The sequence below is a fragment of the Coenobita brevimanus genome, chromosome 65, assembly GCF_032717465.1.
Source record: "Coenobita brevimanus isolate Jiangsu-jjx chromosome 65, ASM3271746v2, whole genome shotgun sequence".
NCBI classification, from domain to species: Eukaryota; Metazoa; Arthropoda; class Malacostraca; order Decapoda; family Coenobitidae; genus Coenobita; species Coenobita brevimanus.
Window position 1 is genome coordinate 49,064,366 of NC_137018.1, and position 25,607 is coordinate 49,089,972.

A 25,607-nucleotide genomic window follows, 5' to 3' on the forward strand; every position below is an offset into this window, starting at 1 on the left:
TATATTATACTAACAGTTAATGTATTTTATCAAAGATGTAATTCAGTATCTGAAGTTTTATATACCATAACAAATGCCCCTTCAGTCATACTACTGCATTATTAAGGTATCATTTGAGTGGTGGTGAGGATGGATACATAAAATCCTCATTTCTCTATCATCATGACCTCCTTTCCCACTCTCAGACTGGGTGAGGAATATCAATGTCCAGACAGCCCAAGTTTGCCCAGTCCAATGGGCCACACTTCCATTCACTCATCATTCAAGCCCCTGGAATCCTGGCTCTATCTGATATGCCAAAAACCTTCACCACATTATGTAGCTTCATGTAGCCTAAATGTATCCTTGACTGATTTCTTTAAAAATATATTATTCCAGTTTATCCAAGGACACTCCATAAAGGAATTCCCTCATATGAGGTTGTTTCTGCTTTATAATATTATGCAAAAACACATGATTCAAAATTATATCCCACAACCCCAGTCATGTTTATCATGACCCATACCTGCATATTCAGTTGTTTAATCTTAAACAGTGCAACTCGCAGGATACAGGTGGGAAAGGCAGCAGGTGTGTCTGGGTTGACTGCTGAAATATTGAATGCCTCGGGAGATATGGGAGTGAGGTTAATCACTAACCTGATAAATATGATCATAGACGAGTGTGTTGTCCCAGATGATTGGCTGAAGAGTGTAATTGTAAATGTGTACAAGGGGAAGGGTGATGCCCTGGAAAAAAGGTAATTATACAGGCATAAAACTTTTAAACCAGATAATGAAGGTAATGAAGAGAGTTCTAGAAGGTACGATTAGAGAGTGAATATTGATGAGATGCAGTTTGGGTTTATGCCAGGCAAGGGGACCACTGATGTCATATTCACTGTTCGACAGCTTCAGGAAAACTTTGTTGGAAAGAGAAAGGAACTGTATTTTTTGTTGTTGATTTGGAAAAGGCCTTTGACAGAGTCCCTAGAGAGGTGGTGAAGCGGGCAATGAGAAAGTTTGGGATCGAGGAGTGGTTGGTTAGGGTGGTTATGGCCATGCTTGTGGGTGCTTGCACCCAGGCAATGATGAATTTGAGTGAGAAGTTTTTTATGAACGTTGATGTGCACCAGGGGTCAGTTTTCAGCCCCTCGTTGTTTATCATGGTACTTGAAGCCCTTTCACGTGACTTCAGAAATGGACTCCCTTAGGAGATGCTATATGCTGATGATTTGGTGTTGACTGCAGAGAATGAAAGGGAGGCAGTCAAAAGAGTTAGGAAGTGGAGAGATGGTGTGGGGCACAAGTACTTAAGAGTAAATGCAGGTAAAACAAAGGTGATGGTATCTAGGGTTGATGGCGGTCCTGTCAAAGAACAGGGATAGTGGCCATGTGCGATTTGTCACAAGGGCATAGGAAGTAATTCCATCTTGTGCTGTGTCTGTGATACGTGGGTGCTTAAGAGATGAACTGGTATTAGAGGCAGACTGTGAGATAATGCTGACTTCATGTGTGCGGTGTGTCGGGGAGAGCAGGTGGAGATTGTCGGGCTTGAAAGGACTGAACTTGCTGGTGATTCTCTTGAGTGTGTGGATGAGTTTTGTTATTTGGGAGACATGTTATGTGCTGGAGGTGGGGCTGGCTAGAATGAGAAGTGGTTGGAAGAAGTTCAGGGAGCTGTTGTCTCTCCTGACACCGAGAGGGCTCTCCCTCCGTGCTAAGGCATCTTCATACGCAGCATGTGTTTGGAGTGTAATGTTGTATGGTAGTGAGACCTGGACAGTAAGGGAAGAGGATATTCGCAGGCTCAAATGTACAGAAATGGCAATGATTAGATGGATGTGCAGTGCGTCGCTGAGTGTGAGGCCTGGAGGGGCTAGGTTTACAATGGAAGAGTTGAAGAGTAAGATGGGTATGGTGTGTATTGGTGTTGTGATAAAGAGAGGTAGATTAAAATGGTCTGGGCATGTGGAGAGGATAGGGGATGATAACTGGGTGCAGAAAGTGAGAAGTTTTAACGCTAGGGGTAGTGTTGCGAAAGGCAGACTGGAAAAGACCTGGGATGAGGTCACTGAGTGTGACCTCAGGGATAAGGGACTGAATAGGGAAGCTCCCAGATATCAATCAGCATGGAGAGCTGCCATTAGGTGACCAAGGCCAATGCATGCAAGCATATTGGAGCCTTCAAAAATGAAATGAAACGTATGGTATGCCACTACATATAAACACAGTCTTGCAGTACTAAATTTTAATTGTCTAAGGAATCTTTATGTTGAGGGATGCAAGTACAAAATTCATGTCTGCAGACTAATGCAGTTCCCCTACTTCTTGGGAGGGCATAAAAGTAGGAAAACTGATAATGTGAGAAGAAACCTTTCATTACGATGACTAGCCTTTTTGTATGTGTGGTCGTGTTACCTCAAATCAATTTAATTCAGTTTACGAAAGCCCTCTTGTACTGAAGCAGTTCGTGAAGGCTACAGGTACAGTTACTTCTTTTCCTTACGAGATGTCTTTCCTAATCTAAATAATATATGGTAGCAAGACCAGCAAACAAAATATAGTTGTTGTTGTACCAAACTGTAATGAGAGAAACTTGCAAGACATTGAGAAAACATAATTATTGACGTGATATAAGCCTCAGAGTCCCCAGCAAAGCCTGGAAGTCCATAGGCTGTTACTCTGTAAAGCTGCTGTCTCTCACTTCTCGGGAACAATCTTGCTGATCCAGTCCAAGTAAGGCTGGTTACCTTGGTCAATCTGGAGAAAAGGAAACACACAATATATATATATAAATATCTGGTAGCAGAAGGAGTGAAAGAAGTTTTTAGCAGTATGTGAAGAAAGGAAGCTTTTAGTAGTTTGTAGACAAGAACAGTGACAAGGTTTATACAGAAAGATGAGAGCAATTTCTGTACAGTAATCCCTCAATTATTCAACATAATAGAGCCAAAGGCATATCTGGATAGGGGCAAAGTTCAAATACAGAGCAATATCCTCTACTGTTACCATAATCTACCCATACCCAACTCTAAACCTGTACCTAATCTATATGTACAATACCCCTCCTAATTTGGCAGTGTTCTCTAGTCTTTCAGCTGTTTTTAGACAGCAAAACACAAATTGGAGTATGCAATATAATCATAAATACTAATAAAACAATGCATAAACAACAAAAAACCACAAAAACCCTACCTATATGCACAGTACCTCTTCTAATTTTGGCAATGTTCTGCAGTCTTTTGGCTGTTTTTAGACATCAAAACACACATTGGAATATGCAGAATAATCCTAAACACGAAGGAAACAATGCATAAACAAAATTATTAAAAAAACCCACTGTACTTACCACCCAGTGAACAGCAAACAGGCTCCAGCAGGTGTACAGGTATCCCATGTGTCCTAGTACTAACACTGTAACTTAGCAAAGATCAAAGAACTCCTCCTCCTCCATCTGCTGAAGCCAGGCAATTAGTGGCGACATGTGGTGAGGTGATGGAGCCCTGCCCACCTCAGGAGACTCTGAAGACAGCCACAAGCTCACGTCTAACGGCAACTCAGCAGCTGTCGACGTGCTTGATTGTGGGTCCGAGAGTGAAGACTGGGGTTGACAAGATGGTGGTGGTGGTGGTGGGGAGAAGGAGCTGGCACTTGTGGGGGTGGCAGGCTTGAAGGAGTAGTCGATATTTGTCTGACGATAGGTGCAGCGATTCTGTAGGAGGATGACTGCATCCCTGACTGCCCACAGATCCATCACCAGCTTGAGTGGGACCAACTCCCTGTTGCAATGAGGATGCTTGGCATATTCTAGCACCTACTCGATGCCAGTCTGTAGCACACCAAGATGAGGGAGTGATGGGGTGGCGAGGTGGCCAGGGTCAAGGACCTCGTCCTTCTCCTTGTTGCTTTCCTCTGTCAGCCCTGCAGAGACAGCAGCAGCAATATCTCCATCAGACGACGTCTGATAACCTAGATCCCCGCCATCATCATCCAACTAATCCCTCACGTCGTCAACATCCACATCCTCACCTGCATTTCGTAACCAAAGGTGGAAATTGTCCACATCAAATCCTTCAAAGTCGGGCAAGGCCTCGCATCCTTGAAGGAGACGAGACCAACCACTTTTCCAGGGTTTTGGCAGAGACTTCCTTCCATGCATTGGCCCAGCTGAACACTGCAGACTTGATGTCGTAACATGGCAGATTCTCTGAGGTCTGCTCCCCACGTGTGTCGACCCCTTCCTTGTCCTCAAGCACCACCATCACCTTATCGAGAAGCCTCTGACGGTATATTTTCTTGGCTGCCACAATAACACCTTGGTCTATTGGTTGCATAAGGGTAGTCGTATTTGTGGCAGAAACATGAACCTAATACAGACATTATCAGCAACCAAATCCTTCTCCGACAGAAGCGCAGGGGCATTGTCGAGGATTTGGATAGCCTTCACTTGGTCATGAGGGATACCAAGTTCCTCCATTTGATAATGGATAACTTCCTTGACAAAGTATCTGTGGAACCAATCTCTGAAGATCTTTGAGGTAAACCAGGCCTTCAAAGAATGGTACCACACAACAAGCAGGCTATCCATTAACCCATGGAGACAATGTGGCTTTTTGCCCATCCAACAATAATTGGTTTGAGGCAGTGCATACTGTTAGCATTGGCACAGCACAACACCGAGACACGTTGTTCAGACAATTCTCACCCAGGCACAGTCTTCTCTGTCTCTTCTGCCAGGGTGTTGGTGGGCTAGGAGTGGTAGAAAAGGCCAGTTTCGTCAGCACCGTACACTTGACTGTGAGGGAGGCCCTCCTTCTTGATCAGGCACTGCAATTTCTAGCAAAATGACTCAACTTCCTCCACTGCCGTATCCAAGGCCTCAACAAGTGTTGGCACAGATGGGGAGAAACTACACTGGGGGGTTTGGACTTGTAAACAGTACAGTACTGTACACAATACAACATGGGTAGTTTAACAATCACAATAGAGCATTAGGACATAAGCACTAACAGCCCATTAGCTTTGCAATACAATACAGTACAGTAGCTTGAACACAGGATGCCACAGAGTTAGTCAAAGCCTAGGGTTTGGTGACTGCATGTTCACATGAGCGGGAGCACACAGGCATGTCTTGATTCTACGACATTCACAGGTGAGAATGAGAGCGTGGCAGTATTGTTGGCGCGCCAAATAAGCCACAACCATGAAGGATTCTGATTGGCTGGTGAACAGTGGGCATTTTCACTGGCTCCTGTGTTTCGGGATTTCCCTAGGGGCGCTCACTCTCCACTCACTCGATGTAGAGCTGCTCTCGAGTGACTGCTCTTTCTTCTCTTCCTTCCTTCCTGTCTGTCTTTCCTTTTCCTTCAGTCTATGGGTGACTCAACACTTAATGACAAGCCAAATGGTTTCCTGTACACCAGGAAACCATTTACTACTGTGGGTGGTAACCATATAACCAAACTATGGCGCCTGGTGGTTTAGTGGGTGATTAAGGCGCTCCAGCTAGATTAAGCTTGTGTAGGTTTGTATCCAAGAAGTGGTTGGGGATTATTGCTCATGTAATGCCACTCAGGGATGAGTGAGGCTGGTCAATCTCATCTTAAATGTCAAGACCAACATGCCTAGCAACACGGGATTAGATGATGTATGTATGTATGCCGGTTGGCTACCACTTACGAGCCGGTTGAGACCCCTCAACGCCGGATTTTGCACTGACTCCCTGGTTAAGTCCCATTTCAGCACTGGATATTGCATTAATAAGCCAATAGCTGTGCCAGAAACCATGTTGGGCTGGATATTGTGACGATGAATACTTAAGAGTTTACTGTACAGTAGGTGCTGTGATGTGTGTGTGGTTTGGCCATGTGGAAAGACTGACACTTACTAAAGGAATATGAATAACCAGGAAGTTAGTGAGCACCAGAGGGCTTATAGAAGGAATGATGGTGTGAGACTAACAGAGGGCTTAAAGAAGGACATGGTGCGACAGCAAGAGAGCTTAATCGAATGATGGTATGAGAGCAACACAGAGCTTAAAGAAGGGATGATTGTATGAAAGCATAAGAGGGCTTAAAGAAAGGAAGATGGTATAAGAGGAAGAGAGGGCTTAAAGACTGGATGATTGCATGAGTTAGGAGGAATCAAACAGGGCGACTTAGCAACACTGTCACTACGAGGGTAGAGAACTGCTTGGGGCATACTGGAGTGATCGGAAGGGTCTGAATGAGGGTTTTTAACTTATACGAGGCAGCCTACTTCTTCCTTCACCTTTACCATACTTTTTTTGTGTCTACCTTCTTCCTATTTCTCCCATCTTTCCTGTCACTTTGTTACTCTTCTCTCCTTCTCAGGTGGCTTTACATTGAGTGACAAGTCAAATGATTTCCTGTAATCCAAGAAACCATTTACAACACTGGGTGGTAACCATATAACCAACCATACGTGTTCCCTACATGTCAACAAGTGGGTTGGCGGAGGGTTAGTGCCCCTCCCCGTTAAACAACTAACTCAAAGTCAAATGGCCACCCCATCTGGCAATAGACAGAGATAAAACATAGAATAAAGAGCATGTAGATATCAGATAAAGTTGTTTTATCTTGCTTTTCAGTATTACTGTACCTTTGCAAGCATAGGGAACAGGGGAAAAAAAAAAAAAAATGAATGCATACTGTGTTCCTACTTCTATTTTCTCCCCATTACTTTATTGCTGTTTTATGCTTTAAATCTTGGATAGGTGTAAAAACATCTTAAATTTCAAGGAATGTGTACAGATATTGTACTTGATATCCTTTAGTCATACTGAAACTACAGTATTATGCAATGAAACCATATACAGTATATTCCCATAGAGTATATGAGTACTGTATTTACTGTACTCACCTTAGATGAGATGACTTCACAAACATCATATGGATGGTTTTCTCTCACATACTTAGTCAGTTCCTCCAGCCGAGATGTACGTGTTTTTATCATCTGTGGGGAAGAACATCTTACACTGCTTAGCCTATAGTAAAAATCAAAGCCACAGCAATTGCATCTGAATTGAACTGAGGTAAGGTACCTATAAAATGATTTAAGAAATTATATTTTGCCTTTTAAAAAATTCTTGCATTTGTAGTGGTATGCTGACAGAAAATGAATATAGTACAATATATGAATTAGCAGTACAGTAATTACCAGTAAATTAGGTACCCCTACTGGTAACATCCATTTGGGACTGAATTTTCAACAATCATGAATATCAAGAAATGATTAAGAAGCACATATTATGTGCTGTAGTTGTGTGATTTAGCCCCTTTAGGGCAGGCAACTTATCAAGTATATACATGACCATGTGGGGTGGCATATTTTCAGAAAAATGAAGTATCAAGGAATAAGCCTAAACATGCATACATCAATGAAAATGGATAAAAAACAAAGGTATGAGGTGTTACTTAAGCGGTAATACGTCTCTGCTGGCTGTGGGAAGAGGAGGGGAGGAGTGTGGGCATGCAGCTTATCACCAAGCAAGTCTGGGGTGAGGCTTAGTGAACTCTTTGCTCATTTTCTTTTTCTTTACCACTGAACACTAAATTTAAAATTTATGCATTCTTTACACTGTTTAATGTCTTCAAAATCTTATGTATGTGTTTTCTATTATACTTGAACACTTATAACAATAAAAGTTACGTACGAATACTCTATATTACATGAACAATTATAACAATACAACTTATGTATGTTTATTCTATTTTACTTGTTTCAACGCTTGGATGGGTATAGGGCAGGGCAGTAGGTGACAAGGATGCCTTATCACCCAATTTCACTAATAAATTTGGACCGAAAAAGGCAGGACGTTACGTAATGATGCCCACCTCCTCACACATGGACGTTATATAACGTTGCCCTCCTGTTAGGGGTTAAAAAAAGATATGCATAACAATAAATAAAAATACCAAGCTGATGGGTCCTTGTCTGGAATATGTGCGAGGTGGTGGTGACCATCAACCACTTACTTGATGTAGTGCTGCCTACTTCTTCCTTAGCCTTTATCATTCTTTTTCTGTGCCTGCCCTCCTCTCTTCCTATTTCTCCCATTTTTCCTATCACTTCTTACTGCTTTTCTTTCCTTTCCAGGTAGCTTTATGTTAAGTGACGAGCCGAATGGTTTCCCATTAGCCAAGAAACCATTTACAGTGCTGGGTGGTAATCATATAACCAAACTATACGTGCTCCCTACGTGTCAGCAAGTGGGTTGGTGAAGGGTTGGTGCCCCACCCCGTAAAACAAATAACTTAGTGTCAAATGGTCACCCCTTGCGGGATTATGGCATCTGGCAACAGATAGATAGACAGACAGTAATACTATACGGTAGTGAGACCTGCACAATAAATGAAGCAAATATTTAGAGGTTCAAATGTACAAAGAGCATAATGAGTAGATGGATGTGTAGTGTGTGCATGAATGGCTGGCTGGGAGGGTGGGGGTGGGGGGATGGGGGGTAGAATTGCAAGCAAAGAGTTGAAAGGAAGGACAAGACTTAAAAGTATTACTGGAGAGTTGTGACTGTTTGGACATGTGGAGAGGGCAGAGGTTGTCAACTGGGTGAGGATGGTTGGTGTTGTTGATCAACCCCAGCCTGTCTGGCCAAGCAGACCCATCAACAGCAGGCAAGCCACTGCCCCTACAGGGCTGTCTCATGCAATTAATTGATGTGCCCTTGCAACTGACAGTGCTTTGCCACAGTGAGGTGTGGTGAAAAGCATGAAGGTTTGGTTTCTGGATGGTGGCTAAATTTGCATTTCTCCACCCAGTTAACAGGCACCATAGCAGGCTCCATTTCACAATGTAAGTTGGTTTTATGGTTACCACCCAGCACTGTAAACAGTTTCCTGGGTTACGGGAAACCACCAAGCCTGTCACTTAGTGTAGAGCCACCTGAAGGCGAGAGAAAATAATAAAAAGAGACAGGAAGGAAGGGCGAAGTAGGAAGAGAGGAGGTCAGTCGCGGAGGCAGAGAGAAAGGGTAGGAATAAACAGGCAGCACCACATCAAGTGAATGGGTGATGGTCACCACCACTTACCACAGGGTGAGGAGGGGGAGAGGTGTGAATGCTGATGCCTGAGGACAGGGTTGTTAGAGCCAAACTGAAAGAGACCTGGACCAAGGTCACAGAGTGTGACCTCTGGGATAAGGGCATGAACAGAGCTGCTGATGGAAGACTGGACAGTGTGGAGAGGCACCATTACATGACCAAGGCCAATGCATGCAAGAATGTTGGAGCCCATTTAAACAAAGGACAAAAGTAAGTGGTAAACATGAGTGAAAGGTAGTGTGGTGGACTTCAGTAACATGCTCAACAATACAGTGATGTCATGGTAGGTACCGCAACTTACCATTAAGACCTCTGGATCCTCATTAATCTCCTCCTTCCACTCATACCTGGTGGATGGGATAACTCATCAGTATCTCAATAAATACAGTACATACAGTATGTATACCAGAATCTGGGACAGCATTAGCTGTAAATGGTCACTACATTTTCTGACATTCATGCAGCATAATCACTTGGCCATTTCAGCTAATAACTGGTATCCCAATTTAGGTGAACCAAGTCATACCTCTGCTACACAATGATGTTGTCTCAACTTCATGTGTGACATATGTATTGTACTGTGCAAAGCCAGTAAACACTTACACACATGTGAGGTAACCACCATACAGCATTTCTGATAACTAGAAAAGCCACTTGACATATTATATTACTTTTACCAACAGCATAAACTGTTACAGTATGGTGACATATCTTCCAACCAGTAGAGAATTTCACTCAGCTTAACAAAAACATCATGACTGTTTTAGATGCCATCTCCAGTGACTCCCCTCATGACCAGATGGCCACTGAAGTAAAATAAAACAACCAGGAGGTGGCAAGATGAAAAAACTTAGGCATCACTGTACTGTGAGGGTATGCAGCAGCGTACATTGTTATCACAGTCTATCTGTCTATTGCCCGATGCCTCAATCCCGTAAGGGGTGGCCACAAACAAATCGCCTTCATGTCGCCCTGTCCACGCCAACTCACTGCCGCGCTCCCAGCTCACACCCCCCTCTCATATACCTCCACTCTATCCTTTCATCTCATCCTCGGCCTCCCCCTCCCTCTCTCCACCTCACTCACATACATTCTCCTCGTTAGTCTCTCACTCTCCATCCTCTCCACATGGCCAAACCACCTCAATATACTTCTAAAGCTTTCCATCACATCCACATCCACACCACAACGGTCCTTCACTTCATTTGTCAGAGTGTCTCTCCATGTAACTCCACATGCTCCTCTCAAAAAACTCATTCCTATTGCTCTCACTCTTGACTTGTGTCCTTCCAACAAGGTCCAAGCTTCCGTACGTTAGGGCTGGTATCACAATACTGCCATGATGAGACTGTTTTACTTCCATGCTCACTTCCCTGTTTCTTATCACTGCTTTCAAAGAACCAGCAACCTTTCTTCCTTTTTGTACCCTCTCAAGCGCTTCACCCTCTAAACTTCCATCCTCACTCATCACACTACCCAAGTACAGTAAAGTACTTAAACACACTCACATTTTCCATTTCCTCCTCATCCAGTCTCACTGTACATTCAGTGGCTTCATTTCTCTCAAAGACAATAACTTTACTCTTCCCTACATTCATCTTTAGATTCTGCTTCTTACACACTTGCGGTTCCCCTTTGTCTTCACTTAATACAGTATCAACTGCAAACAAGAGTACAGGGAGTTCCCAAACACTGCCCTCTCTCATTAGGGTTGCTCTAACATCCACTGCCCTACCTTGTACCTCTTTCATAATCTCATTTATAAACAGATTGAACAACCATAGGGACATGACACATCCCTGTTTCAATCCAACATTCAAGTAGAAAAAATTCAGTCAGTTTATTATCACACGTACTGCAGCCTTGGTCCCCTCACACATACTCTTCACGGCATCCAACAACTTCCCATTTACTCCATATATTCTTAATACTTTCCACATTCCTTATCTATCCACCCTGTCATATGCTTTCTCCAAATCCATGAAAGGTGCATACAACTTCTTTCCCTTCTCTAGAAACTTTTCCACTTAAGATCTAAGAAAATCAATATCTGACCTACACAACCTCTTCCCTTCCTAAACTTTCCCTGTTCTTCTCCAACTAATTCCTCTGTTATTTCCATGATTTTCAATAAGTATCCTTTCACATACTTTTTCTGTTACACTAAGAAGACAAATGCCACTATGATTACCACACACTTCTTTTTCTCCTTTTCCTTCGTATGGGGGAACAATTATACCTGACTTCCATTCCTCCGGGACTCTACCTACCCCCCAGGCCAATCTGTACATCTTCCATTTCCATTCTACTACTATCTCTCCCCTACACTTCAGCATTTCACCACACATTCCATCAATTCTTGGGGCTTTCCCCATTTTGACTTTCTTCATTACTTCCACTGCTTCCATCCTACTGATTTCTTCCTCTCTTCTCACATCCCTCCCTCTCCTAGCCATTCCCCAGCCACTTATACTCACACTACTTTCATTCTCTATATTCAACAATTCCTTAAAAGTGTTCTCTCCATCTGGTCACTTTTTCCCCTTTCTCCACAAGTATTGTACCATTTTTACCTTTCACTCCCCAACCAAGTTGTTTATCACCCTGTCTAACTCTCTTTACCTCTTTCCAGAACATTTTCTTACATTCCCTCCACTTTACACTCCATTCCTTCCAATTTCCACATCCACTCTCTTCTTACTCTCTCTTATTAATCTTTTCACCTCTCTTCCTCTCTACCTGTAACTCTCTCTTCCGTCTCTCAACTTCCTCCACACCCGTTTCTCCCCACTCACTGTATGCTTTCTTCTTTGATGCCACAGTCTGTCTCACCTCTACATTCCACCATGCTGTTCCTTGCATGCTCTTTCATCTTTTCACCCCACACACCACCTCACATGCTTCACAGATTTCTTCTGTGAATGTCTTGCACACAACTTCCATGTCCCTCATCTCCTCAAAATCATATTTACCCAATTGCTCCTCCACTTCTCTCTTATATTCTGCCTTTTTTTCCATCCTCTTGCAACCTTTCTACCCTCTCTGTATGGACTACTTCCTCCTGTTATTCCCTTCTCCTACTCCTCCATTTCATTTGAACCTTGACTTTCACCACCACCATGTGGTGGTCAGAAAGTCCACTCCCCCAACCTCTGTATGCTCTTGCATGCAGTACTGTACACACCTTCTCATTCTATCATCCACACACACAAATCAATCACTGACTTTCATTTATTCAGTTCACCACCAACCCTTCTCATCACTCACCACATATACCTGCAGATCATTTTGTCTAAAAAGGGTATTGGCTATCACCAACCCCCTTCCTGCACAAATGCCCACTAGAGCACTGCCATTCTCATCCACTTCTGCAGGCACACACCCCTCTCCAAGTACTCCATCCACCTTCACATTCCCTACTTTTCCATTTATATCTCCAATTAAAAACACTCATTCCTTTTAAACTTTTCCATGCTTCCACATTTGTCCAGAACTCTTCTTTCACTCTACTTGCATGATCTTGCATTGGCACATACACACACACAATTGCCCACATTTACTGTCCAACTTCTAATCTTACCCACACAGTCCTTGAGCCAACAGATCCATACTCTCTTATAAGCTCCTTTCATCTCTTGAACGCAACAATACAAACTCCTTCTTTTGTCCTCTCATTCTCACCTACTCCCACACATATACCCCATCCATACTCCCATTCTCTCACACTCACCTCTCCATCTTGTCTCGGTTATTCCATATACATCCATAGTACTGTACAATATTTAACAATACAGTATTTAACTCTTACACCACTTAAGGTCCACTCACTCAATTTATTTTGGCTAACACTATAATTTTTTTAATAGGTTTAGAAACCTCTACTTTTTGGGGGGGTGGGGTGGGGTGGGGGATTTTAAGGATGAGAAACTATGATCACTAGCGCAGAAAGCACACTGACATGTAATACTGTATAACTTATGAACTTTTCAGGGCTACACACAGTTTTTATTTATCTAACTGTTATCTGGCAAACAAGCGACATTATGGAACTACTTTTGTTAGTTATATTAAGAATCTACATTTTGGCAGAACAGCAGTGTTAACTCCAAGCATTTGAACTCTCCCACAAAGTCTGTAAACTTTCATCTCTGAGTTTCAAAGTCATCTATGGCTCTGTCTAGTGGTAAACCAGACAAGGTTAAAACCTGAAGTGTGTAAGGATGGATCCCTTCATCTCTCATAAGTCTGCCACAGAATTTTCATCCCTATGGACTGCAACAGAAGAACATGTCCACACTGACACCTGAAGGGGTCAAGTATCTATCACCAGATAACAGCCTACATTAATTGCTGCAGTTCGACATGTAACCTGAGTGAAGAATGTTATTCCCTATTAATTACCATAAAACACCATGTCACATCCAGGTAACCTGAGTGAAGACTTTTATTCCCTATTAATTACCATAAAACACCATGTCAGATCCAGGAGTAATTAATACTGATTGCCATTTCTGTTCAATGGCATCTCTCTACCCCCTATTCTTTCTACACCATATGATTTTACTCAGTTTTGGGGACACCTGGACAGATTAGAAATAATCACTATAAACCCTGCCTTCATAATGATGTCTTTGCTTTTATATGTACAGTACAGCTGTTTCTTAATTTTCTTATACACACTGTACATTTTTTATTTTATTCTTAAGGCTTCTGACTGATTACTAACCCCAACAATACAATGAAATTATCTGATACAGTACTATATTTTACACTTACAACTGCCTTTTTGTTTTCTATAGTTTTAGAAAGACAGCTGAGTGTGAAGGGCTCATGAGGGACTAGGTTAAGGATTTAATTGTTAAAACCGAGTACACAGAACTGGACAGGCTCACTCAATTCTGACCATAATTTCCAAGGCACATAATGAAGAGAGATCTATCTAACCTTTCTGATTCACTACTGCCTACACTCTTTGATATGAGACTAAGGGTGATTACATCAAACAATAACAAGTGTTCTATAACTGATCATTGAAAACTGGTGGCTTGCTTACACTTTCATCCACTCAGATTTAATAATATGACTGCCAGTATCCTGGACATATAAATGCGTGTGGAAGATGATGTGAGTGAGGGAGGGAGGGGAGGGGAGAGTGAAGGTGGAAAGGAAGGGGTGACTTACACAGATATGATGTTGGGTATAATGTTCACACATGCTGCTAATTTGTTCTTCACCAGGCCTCTGTGGGGGAACAAAAAGTCACACAATGAGTCCTTGCTCTATGGCACATTCTTGTTAGCTAAGAAGGCTCCCTAACACTATTTCCATACTATTTTATTTCCACAAATGACTTACATATACGTATTGCCCTGTACAGTATGTTATTTATGCAATCTGTATTGTCATTATAATGACATGTTATAAATAAATAAGCAGTCAGGTCTGGTACGAATAAATCACTAAAATGGAAGTTCTAGGCAGCCTCAGCCTAACTAATGGCTGTACAACCCCTACTATTTTTAATCTCTTCAACGTATTTTTTAATTTGTTCTTAATACTTCCAGATGATTTTATTCAACATCTGGTATACTTTCTGTAATGAAGGGGGAAATGAATGGAATATCTAATGCCTCTAGTTCAACGTCTCTCCAGAGCTATTTAGCTGTTTTGAAATTCAAGAATACTACTTTTAACTAAAGAGGCACTCAGTGGACCACATCTCTCTGACAAAGGCAACATAATTTCCAAACCACTTTTCCTATTGGGTTAGGGTTTTCCGGATTCAGAATCTGTAATATGATCCGGATTGGTCCCAAAAGTTAACTGATTGTTCCCAGGGACATGGGCTACCTACCCACCAAATCTGGACCAAATCTCTCTTATTTTTCAAGTAATCCTGCTTACAGACAAACAAACAAACAGACGTGAAAACATGCTTTCCTTGTTGGAAAGAAAATGGACTGAATGTGCCATTGTTCTTTTTGCTACCTTTTCAAGTGATGATGCCTTTTTAAAAATCAGATGATCAGATGATTACTGGTATACAGTATATACAGTACTCAGGAGGGAATTTAGGTTGCATACAGTCTTTATTAACCCCTTTACTGCTTTGATGTTCTACTTAAAGTTGAATAGCCAACAAAGGTTTGGTATGAACAAGAATAATATAACATGTGGTTACATAAGTCCAGGACAGATGCCAGACCATATAGGATTTTGCTAAAATGAAGTACCACATGGGTATTCACTTGAGTGAAGTACCTTGCATAAGATAATCCTTACGAGGCTAAAGTGAAGCACCGTATGAACATTTGCTAGAGTGAAGCAACTTGCATATACAAATCCTCTGTGATTTCTGGGCCACTTATAATGATGTTCCTAAATCTAAAAATGACACTGTTGGGATGAAGGTGCTAAGACTATTGTATATAGCTGAACAACCAGTTACTCCTGATTTACATTTTTTTTTTTTTTTTAATAGCTGCGATATTATGGAATGGCCCTGACTTCTAATCACGAGGGTAGGAGGGTGTGAGCTGAACATTACCCAGCAATCTTCTTGGCGACCTCCTGTGACGGTGCGGTGACAAAAGCCATGGAGTGAGTACCAGGGGTGTATGAGGCAGACGAGGCCATGGCAGTGGTAGTGGTGGTGGAAAGAAGGCAGCGGGAGGCAGAAAACAGCACTGGCGCCAACACACCAACCTGAATACACAAAAGGAACACCACTTGCAATACACTTCAGAGACAAAGATTTGCCTAATATTTCACCTCTCGTACTTCTCACTTCTCTCTGGTGACTATTCCTATGCCAAGAGGGCTTTGTTATGCTTCTCTTTCTTATATACTGAATCAGCAAGGAAAATGAAAGACATGTCTGACTTGTGAAGCTGAGGCAGAGAAATACAGTAAATTCTCAATTATCCGTTGTCACAACATCCGGTGCTGCTGGCTCGGCTCTATTAACCCCTACACCGCGGGCTTGTTTTAAAATAACTTGCGTGTGCTGCGGGGTTATTTGGGCTCCGACAGACTCTCAAAAAATATTTGCCAAAAATTAGTTATTAGTCCTAGAATAATAAAATTACATATGCTTATGGCACATACCTTCAGCTTTCTCCTGGAATGATTGTTGAGCCTTCGTCGGTTACCGTAGGACTTGTGGAGACCTCTGAAGTAGGGCAACGAAGTCTCCACTTTACACTTCCCGACAACCCGTAATATGATTACCACAGCCAGATACAAACACTATAAACACTATTCTACAATTTTCAAGTAGTTTGGGATCCATACTAAAAAAAAAAAACACTGTGAAAGCAATGGAAATTACGAGCGCGTCTGATCGTCGCACTGGCACTAGTTCGCTCATGGTAGTCTGTCATTTATTATTCATAAAACCCCTCACACTTTATATTTCTATTACTATATAACACTTATATATATCTACAGACTTTATCCATAAGTTTCCTTCAGTAGTATTAGTTTATTGTCACTGTAGGGATTCAATTTCTTTCAGTAAAATACGTAGCATTCACTTTCTCGTCCTGTATACTGGCATTGAGAGTGAATGTCACTTTCATCTTCACTCTCATAACTCACAGCATTCAGACATGCTAGAGTGAAACTTTCACTTTCATTACTCCTAGGGTATATACACGTATTCTTATAATACTACTCATTTACATTTCTATTTACGTTCTCTATTTTATTTACGTTATTTACATTTCTATTTTATTTACACTGTGTTGTGCACTGTCACTTGAAATAACTTATAAAACTATTTTCCATTGTTCACATATATTTACATTCATTACTTTCATTTGCTGTTTACACATTATTTACACATTATTTACAATTCCACTTGCACTGTTTTACTCAATAGAAAGATCGTAGTCACTCTTTTATCAATTGTCAGCCCTTTACCTCTTTCCACACGAGGTTTAGTAGGGGGTAAAGGTCACAGAGCCATTTGCATGGGGGTGAAAAAAGGCCTTGAAGTCAGCAAGATGAATCATACATCCTCTCACTTCGGAAGATGAGAGTACACTGATAACGCAGGGGCAGCCTAGAGGCCTGCTTTAGGGGTTATTCAGAGTTACCAATATTACTTCTTGAAACAGCTAAGTCTAGCACTGATATGATTGGCAGGAAATCTAGACAATACATTATAAATTTGGTAGTTCCAGGTGAATGTAAATATTCTCCCTTCCCTCCTTACATGTATATTTATTACGAAAATAGATTAGAGGCCTACTTAGGAGATATATAATCAGAGCTACCAATGTTAAATCTTGAAACAGCTTTGTGTAGCACTGATATGATTGGCAGGAAATCTAGACAATACATTATAAATTAGGTAGTTCCAGGTGAATGTAAATATCACTTAGGCTTCTCCCTTCTCTCCTTACATGTATATTTATTACGAAAATAGATTATACGGCATATTTCAAGGGGAAAAAAACAGCGAAAATTAGCGAACAAGTGCACGTGAGGTGTTGTCAGGTGATAATTAGCCAATTCCAGGTGTATGGCACTCTCACTTACCTGATTTCTTTCTTGTATATATTATTTGGTATAAGAATACGACATAGGGCTTATTTCAATGGATGAAATCAGTGAAAAATTCCAGGGAAGATTTACTTAGTGTAGCATGGCCGGGCAGGCGAGAGCATAGGGTAATGGAGGGGGGGTAGGGAGGGGAGTCAAGAACGGGGAGAAATGGCTAAATTGTCAACAATGGATGGGAGTACAGATGAGATTAGGAGTGCTGACTAGTGTTGGACATTGTCAGTACTGATAGATGATACAAGCCCCCACTTGAAAGCCCGGGTGAATTCAAAATAACACAGAATCACAAAAGTGACGCCCCGCGGTATGATCCCTTGCTCCCAAGCGTCACGAAAGTGACGCCCCGCGGTTAAGGGGTTAAAGAAATATCCAGCGCTGAAATGGGACATACCCAATTTAACCGACGTTCTTTGCAATACCTGGCATTGAGGAATATCAACCGGCTTATAGTAGGTAGCCAACTGGCACTGTATCACTGTACTGTATCATTATTTTATTGTGTTTTATGCTTAATTTTCATCTTTTACTCAAGGGAAAGTTTTTAAGGATAGAAGTTCGAGATGGATAGTAACACAATATCCAGTTTGACGCAGAATATTGAGTCGATGGGAGTACCATGCAATATCTGGCGTTTTGTTTTAACCAGCGTAGGGTGTGGATGATTACACTGGATAATTGAGAGTTTACTGTAGTAGCTACTGTATTTAAAATTTTCTTCCTAACTGAACATACTGGTACATTATTTGCAAAAAAAAAAAAAAAAAAAAAAAAAAAAAAGGTATTTGGCATTCACTACTGCAACACAGTATTTTACAGTTCTTCTCTTTTATAAATATGGATCAAAAGCACCCTTCCAAATCACACTGCCTAACTTCAATATCAAGAAAAATTGTCAAACTAGACACAGTAGCCTACTTATTTAAAGGTTCCTGTAACTAACAAGCAGAAAATTTATGTATTGTATAGAATATGCTTAACCCTTTCAAACCAGTGAATTTCATATTCTCACCAACACTTGACAATATTATTCAACTTACAAGGGACCACCACTAATGACAGCCTTGACACAGGATATTTATCCAACCTGTCTAGATAAAAATTGTCCTAGGCTGAATAAAACTCTCTGTAATTAACAAAAATAAATACTGTAAAAAGTGTATAATCAGAATGCAGGGGTTAACATGCAGTAATATAAAGGGTACCAGTACCGGTAGTAGTAGATTTCAATATGCCATACAGATTTCCACACCAGTTATTGGTATCTGCATCTGTATATGTCATCTATGGCAGAAAACACCGGATAAAGTGATGAGCATACTGTACTCTCCTGTCCTTGTACCATATTTCAATACAATAAATAACTGTGCACCAATAATAATTCTAAGCAAAGGGAACCATGTATGGTCACTTTTCATGCTCATCTGTGATATGTCTAAAGTCAATTCTATCTACAGCCAGATGCTGTAACGCCACAAGGGGTGGCCGTTTGTCTTTGAGTTCATTGTCTTACGAGGAGGGGCATTAACCCTCCACCAACCCACTTGTTGATTCGGTATGTAGGGAACATGTATGAGTTGGTTACATGGTTACCACCCAGCAATGTAAATGATTTCCTGGCTAACTGAAAATCACTAGGCTTGTCACTCAATGTAATGCCACCTGAGAAGGAAAGAATAATAATAAAAAGTGACAAGAAAGATGGGAGAAATGGAAAAAGAGGAGGGAAGACAGAAAATGAATGATAAAGGTGAAGGAAGAAGCAGGCAGCACTACGTCATGTGTGTGGATGATGGTCGCCACCACTTACCTGTCTAAAGTCCAGGTACAATATACAATACCCTGTACTGTACTGATACTAGAGGATACTGTAGTTACGGTATGTATTCTATGATTGCTTTGATAAATGTGCAGTACGTTTCTTTACACGAGTATTCAAACTTACAACCACGTGGTATTACTGTATACTATGTTACACTAGGGGACATGCAAACATAGAATACTTTCTACTAACAGTTCAGTTTCAAAACCTTGAGTAAAACTCCAAATTTCATTAGTGTACAATGTATGTCTACACCTTATCACTTTGGGGGGAAGAGAAAAAGAAAAAAAATGCAAAACAAGTTAGAGAAGATGACTCGTACCGAGAATGCTAATATGACTTTACTAGTAATCATGGTGGAGTGTGTCCGTCCGCCCAACTCTCTGCACCCAGTACTGTGTGCCAGAAAAATCACATTAGGGCTGTGTTGCGTGAGACATTTAATACAGTACCAAACCTGACGCTAACTACAGTAATGTATTCAAATTTTTCTAAAGATAACTGTTGTAGTACTGTAAAGTATATGTATACTGTACTATTGGAACAGTTGGGGGCAAAAGTTCTCCTACTACTGCATTCCAATGTTCTATTTTATTTCACACTTAGGGCCTGTTCAACACTTTTGTCCCTGATGCATCATATCACTGACAACAAACTATGGGTGGAGAAACATAGGCTATGAAACCTTGGAATTATGAGAGGAAAATGTCAATTAGAAGTGAAATATTAGGTTAATTTTATTCCAACTATAGCTGCATAATGTACAAAAAATGCTCAGGTCAAAAAATGCTGACAGTTTATCATAAGCTTCTCTTTGTACGAGTTAATAATTAAAAAAATAATAATAATGACAATAAGCACTACATACAGTAAACACCATTATATCATGTGATAAAAAAGTTTTGCAGAGACGACCTCGAACTCCACCCCAGTCCAAAAACATGAAGAACTTCATTAGTATGAAGAAAAATCAGGCACCTTAACTTAATCATGAAAGCCACAACCTCCAGTTTTCTGGAAAAACACGATGTTGTGCATTGCCCAAACCATTATATCTTTCTCATCAAGTATGGTAAGGTTGCAAGTGCAGTTTCAAAAAACAAACTCAGGTACGGTATGGTAAAATAAATACAGTATACATGGTAGCTGTATACTGTATATCATGTTTTCTGTACATTCTGATTATGCAGAAAATTTATAATGCAGTACATTCATGGTTTTTATACTATGCAATGTATTTCTCTAGTAACATCACCACCCTTTTATTTTTTCTAAAAACTTCTAGCACAAATCAACTTTATTTTCCTTAGCATATAAGGTAGCTTTGTTTACTCTCCAGTCCCACATACAGGATGCCATTTATTTTCATCTCAATACCCAGACTGGTTTGGTTAGGTTAGGTTAGATTAATTGTTACTGATCTCCAAGTGATTACAATAAAAAGATCAGACCGAGGTAACTGCCATACTGATTTGCAAGAGAATGGTGTAGTGTGATTGTTTGATGAGCTATTTAAGTACCTTATCAGTAGTTAAAATGATCAAATCCATGAATGTGGTGGCATAAACATTTACTAATCATACCAAAGTAATGAGTCTGGCTAGGCTGTTTTTGTTCTTGGGCAACTCCAATCTGCCTGGCTGAGCAGACCCATCAACTGCAGGCAGTACCGGTAACCTTCCCTGCATGGCCCTCCCGGACAATGAACCGATAATGGTTGGATGGTGGTTAGCCCATGGTTATATTAGACTTAACAGAGTACAAACATTACATACATGAATTTATGTCAGAGTTTTTGTGGATTTGGGCCTAGTCTTAAGCTAATGATGCCATAAAAATTTACTGATTACAGTATACCAAAATAATGAGTTTAGTTAGGTTGATTTTGTTCTAAAGTGACCCAAATCTGCCTGGCCGAACAGACCCATCACCTGCAGGCAAGTACCGGTACCCACCCCTACAAGACCCTCCCATACAATGAACCGATAACAGTTGGATGTTGGTTAGCCCATGATTTGGTTAGATTTAACGGAGTGCAAACATTCTGTAAACGTACTTATGCCAGAGTTTTTATGGATTTGGGCCACACCTTAAGGTAATAATTATGCTGTAATTAGTGGTTAAACCATGGTTTGGCTACATTTTAAGATGTTCACACATTATGTAAACCCTTGGATTTTACAGTCTTCCTAGACTTTGGGCAACCCTTTGGTTAACATCTGGACAGTGGTTACCCTATGACTGAATAGATTTAATGGTGTAGACATTAAGTAAACAATAAATCAATACCACATTTTTTTTTAGCCTGGGCAAAGATTTGGATACAGCTTGGATACTTTTGGTAGTACATCTTAGGTAATACGAGTAAATACTTTAGTGTTATGCAGATTGCAGTACGGTATATGATTCATAATATTTTATGTCTGTTGCTCCTGGCTCTGTTATTATTATTATTTTTTTTTTTCCTTACAAAAATTAGTCAACCATTAAGAGGAAGGTGCTAGTTCACTCTTGCCAGTGAGCAAATGTTACCAAATATGGAAATAAAAGATGAATACAGTCTGATGAATACAGTAAACCTTATACTGCAATATTTGCCTGCAAGGAGCATGCCAGTCGCTGTCACTACCTATATGCATCCTAAGTTCATAATTTTGTGGGTATCAGTAGCGCAACTTTAGCCTCATCATTCAAAGTCATGGGAATCCATTTCGACAACAAGCTTATCTGATGGCGAGATAGGTACAGTGCTTGAGTTGGAAAACACAGTGGGAGAGGTACCGTGGTTCTACAGTAGTCTGCGAGTTGGTCTCTCTCTCTCACTTTCACTAGATGCCACTAGGGGCTGCCTGGCCTTAGACCCCTACATGCAAAGTGGGCAATTTGATTTCGGAGTTTGATCAAACCGAAATCTGGTTTGCTACCAAGTTTGTCTCAACTCTGATCCTGGTTAGTGGCTAATGGCTCATTTAACATTACACTAACTACAAAAATCCTATACATTTTATCTTTACTGAAAACCATAGATCAACTTTAGCCCTATTTTACTGGCAACATTACCCCAACTTTGAGACAACATTTTTCACTAAGGGATGGAGGTTTGGTTCTGGATGGATGCCACACTTGTCTCTTTCCACCCAGTTAACAGAGGCACCATAGCAGGCTCCACATCACACCAATATTTGGTTATATGGTTACTACTTAGTGTTGTAAATGGTTTCCTGAGTTACAGGAAACCATTAGGCTTGTCATTCAAGTGTAGAGCTACCTGAAGTGCAAAGAGCAGTATCATAATAAAAGTGACAGAAGGATGAAAAAAAAAAGGGATTTGGTATTAGTGAAGTTTAGGACCAATATGGCTTTCAGCATTTTCAGTCTTACTATCCTCTAAATCTCTCTCTTCTGAGCATTTTGAACCCCATCAATAGGTGCCGCAAATGTATAACAACATCGGAAATGCTTTTTGAAATTTTTCCAGAATTTGACTTCAGACAGCTCTGGTGGAGATGTTGACTGTAGCGTCCCGTGACCCTTGTGTGTTCATAGATGTTTGCTGCAGCTGGCGAGAGCCGGTAGTCGTTGCATGATGACGTGTAATTAATCTAACCAATCGCTTTTGTTTTCCAAATCACGTGATGATGTGACAGGCAGGAGTCACCCCAGGTTTGAATTTCAAAAGCATCAGTCCACATCAAGACTTGGAAACGGGAGGACAGTGTAGTGGGTGTGCTCTGTTGCACCATAGAATAATACAAAGATACTGGCGAAAGAACAAGAGGAACATAAGTTTCCAACAAAAACATGGAGTCCTGCCTTCGCAAGTGTTATGTGAGAAATGCCATTAATAAGGTATGTGGTTGGCTGTTAGGCTAGCAACGATTCCACGGCGTCAATGGGGTCTTGCGGGGCGGAGCCCCCCGGTTAGGTTTGGTTGGGTTGGGTTAGGTTAGGTTGGGTTAAGTTAGGTTAGGTTAGGCTGGGTTAGGTTAGGTTAGGTTAGGTTGGGTTGGGTAAGGTTAGGTTAGGTTTGTAGACAAGGTTTTTCTGATGGGTTTTGATGTGGTTTGAAAGATTCTGACCTTTGCTTTTGGCAATGCTTCGTTTTCCCTTCTACCACACCCAAAGGGGGAGGTGGGGAATGGGAAAACGAAGCATTTCTGGTGGAAATGGAGGTCAGATTCTTTCATTACACATCAAAAAACATCAGAAAAACCTTGTCTACATGTTGAAAGCCATACTGGTCCTAAACTTCACATTTACCAGGGATTTTTTTTCCTTTGGTTCATCAACAGCCCACAGTTTTTCAACTGTGTTCCATGACACTTTCTTAACCAAATAGGGGGTCTTCTCTGGCATTTTCTTTGGAAAACTGTTTTCACATGATTTTATGATCATTCTGAAAATTACTTGTCAGAACAATGACATGGGGACGTGGATCTTGAAAGAGCTTCTTTCAAGTAATTTCCAATCGTGATGCCTTCTGTCATTATTGTATTTCCTACCGTTTTACTCCCTATCAGTCTTCCTGAATGAACCAATCAGGTAACTGAGAGAAGCATGACAAAGCCTAAGCTTTGCCTTTAGCCAATCAGTGATGGCCTAGAAATACCCAGAGTGTGTTGAATGTGTCTCCTCTTCCCTGCAAGGCAAGGCATTGTGTGAAGGCTGTGCTCGTGAGTTCAGCATTGTTATTAAAAATAAATGTGACATGCCTTAGGATTTTTCCTAGTCATGGAGTTAAAACTAGTGAAGTCAAGTGTCCGAAGCTTAATAAAGTGTGCTGGTACAATAAGGATGGAAGCTACTGGCAACAACACTCCATCACAGCTGAACCACATGCACGCCAGGGTGCATGCAGTGTCCCTATCCCAGATGAAATAGGCGCAATCAAATTGGACAGGCATGCTGAAACAGCAGTGGCTTCCTAAGGTACGGCAGCCCAGTTCTGAGCAGCTTTAAAGGTTATGCTCTATGGCAATCTGGATGGATAATGTCATTGAGGGGTCTGGGGGGTAAAGTTCCCCCAGTTAGGTACAGTACTGGTACCTGTTTTGGCATTCCCAGGTTCTTCTGATGGTTTTTCATGTTTTAACTGATTTCTGAAAGTCATTTGTCAGAAATGCCTGTTTTTATCCATCCAAGGGGGCAGCGAGGAGGGAGCAAAAACGGCAAAACTGGTCATTTGCGATAAAAAGGACCATAAAAAAACATTCAAAATACATGAAAATCATAAAAAGGGAAGTCGAAACTCAAAGAAATGAGCTTGTTAAAAAAAAAACACAAAAAAAAACTGATGAGTGGAGGGCTGACACAATAATGAAGGTGAAGGAAGCAGCAGGTAACACATCAAGTGAATGGATGATGGTCACCTACACATACCACAAGTTTAGCCCGGTAAATTAATGTTATGAAATACAGCTTATTAGCCAAAACCAAGAAAATGTGCTATGCATCATCTTAAGTGCCAAGATGGCTAGAAAATTTCAGTCCATGTCATCAAACTTGAAAATAAATCCAGTTGGCAGACAGGCATTTTAACGCCCCACAACATACCCTACCTGGAAGATCAAGGCAACGAATACGCACCTGCCAAGAACATTTTAAGATGATCAACTACTTTGCCTTATATGAACATGACAATGAATATACTCACGAAATTATTTAGAAGAGCCAGTTCGAGTTTTGTAATCCCAGCGGCGCCTGCAGTAGAGCCAGATCAGAAGGAACCCTTCAAGTTTGATGTCGTTAGAAATGTGTTTGAAAACGGACCAATACTGATACATTCATCTTTCTTTTAATGTTATTTGAGATATTTTATTGATACTATAATTATTTTAGGGGAGGAAATTGAAATACTTTTGAAAGGTGCACACGATTCACATAATCCCAAAATAGTCAGGGGCACATCCAGTGGGCACATCAAAGTTTGACACCTTGGCTTATCTAGTATTGGCTAGTCTTATTAATTTATGGTTTATTGGATTTGCGTAATCAACACCTCATAATAAAATTTCTGAAAGCATATAGCTAATGTGTACAATAGTTTTAGTCTACGACGAATAGGAAACGCGACTCGTACACGAGGATCATAAAAAAAAAAAGTTATCCCAAAATTAACTCTGTCCTGAATTACCCCTGTGACATTTGGCTAATGTTTCGCTC

The 25,607-nt window shown here is 40.9% G+C and overlaps 1 protein-coding gene across 2 annotated transcripts; it reads right to left on the reverse strand.

Moving 5' to 3' along the window:
* Positions 1-2,119: 2,119 nt before the first annotated feature.
* Positions 2,120-25,203, reverse strand: LOC145404860 (protein CutA homolog). Of its 2 annotated transcripts, XM_080276364.1 has the most exons (7): positions 25,099-25,176; positions 19,768-19,840; positions 15,606-15,763; positions 14,240-14,299; positions 9,360-9,405; positions 6,864-6,956; positions 2,120-2,741 (listed from the first exon to the last, which is right to left on the reverse strand). In XM_080276364.1, the coding sequence occupies exons 2-7, from the start codon at positions 19,798-19,800 to the stop codon at positions 2,682-2,684; spliced, it is 450 nt and encodes a 149-aa protein (XP_080132490.1). In that variant the 5' UTR covers positions 19,801-19,840; positions 25,099-25,176; the 3' UTR covers positions 2,120-2,681. The 2 variants fall into 2 exon arrangements, with proteins under 2 accessions (XP_080132490.1, XP_080132491.1); XM_080276365.1 differs by lacking the exon at positions 19,768-19,840 and having other exon boundaries at positions 25,099-25,203.
* Between the last annotated feature and the right edge of the window lie 404 nt (positions 25,204-25,607).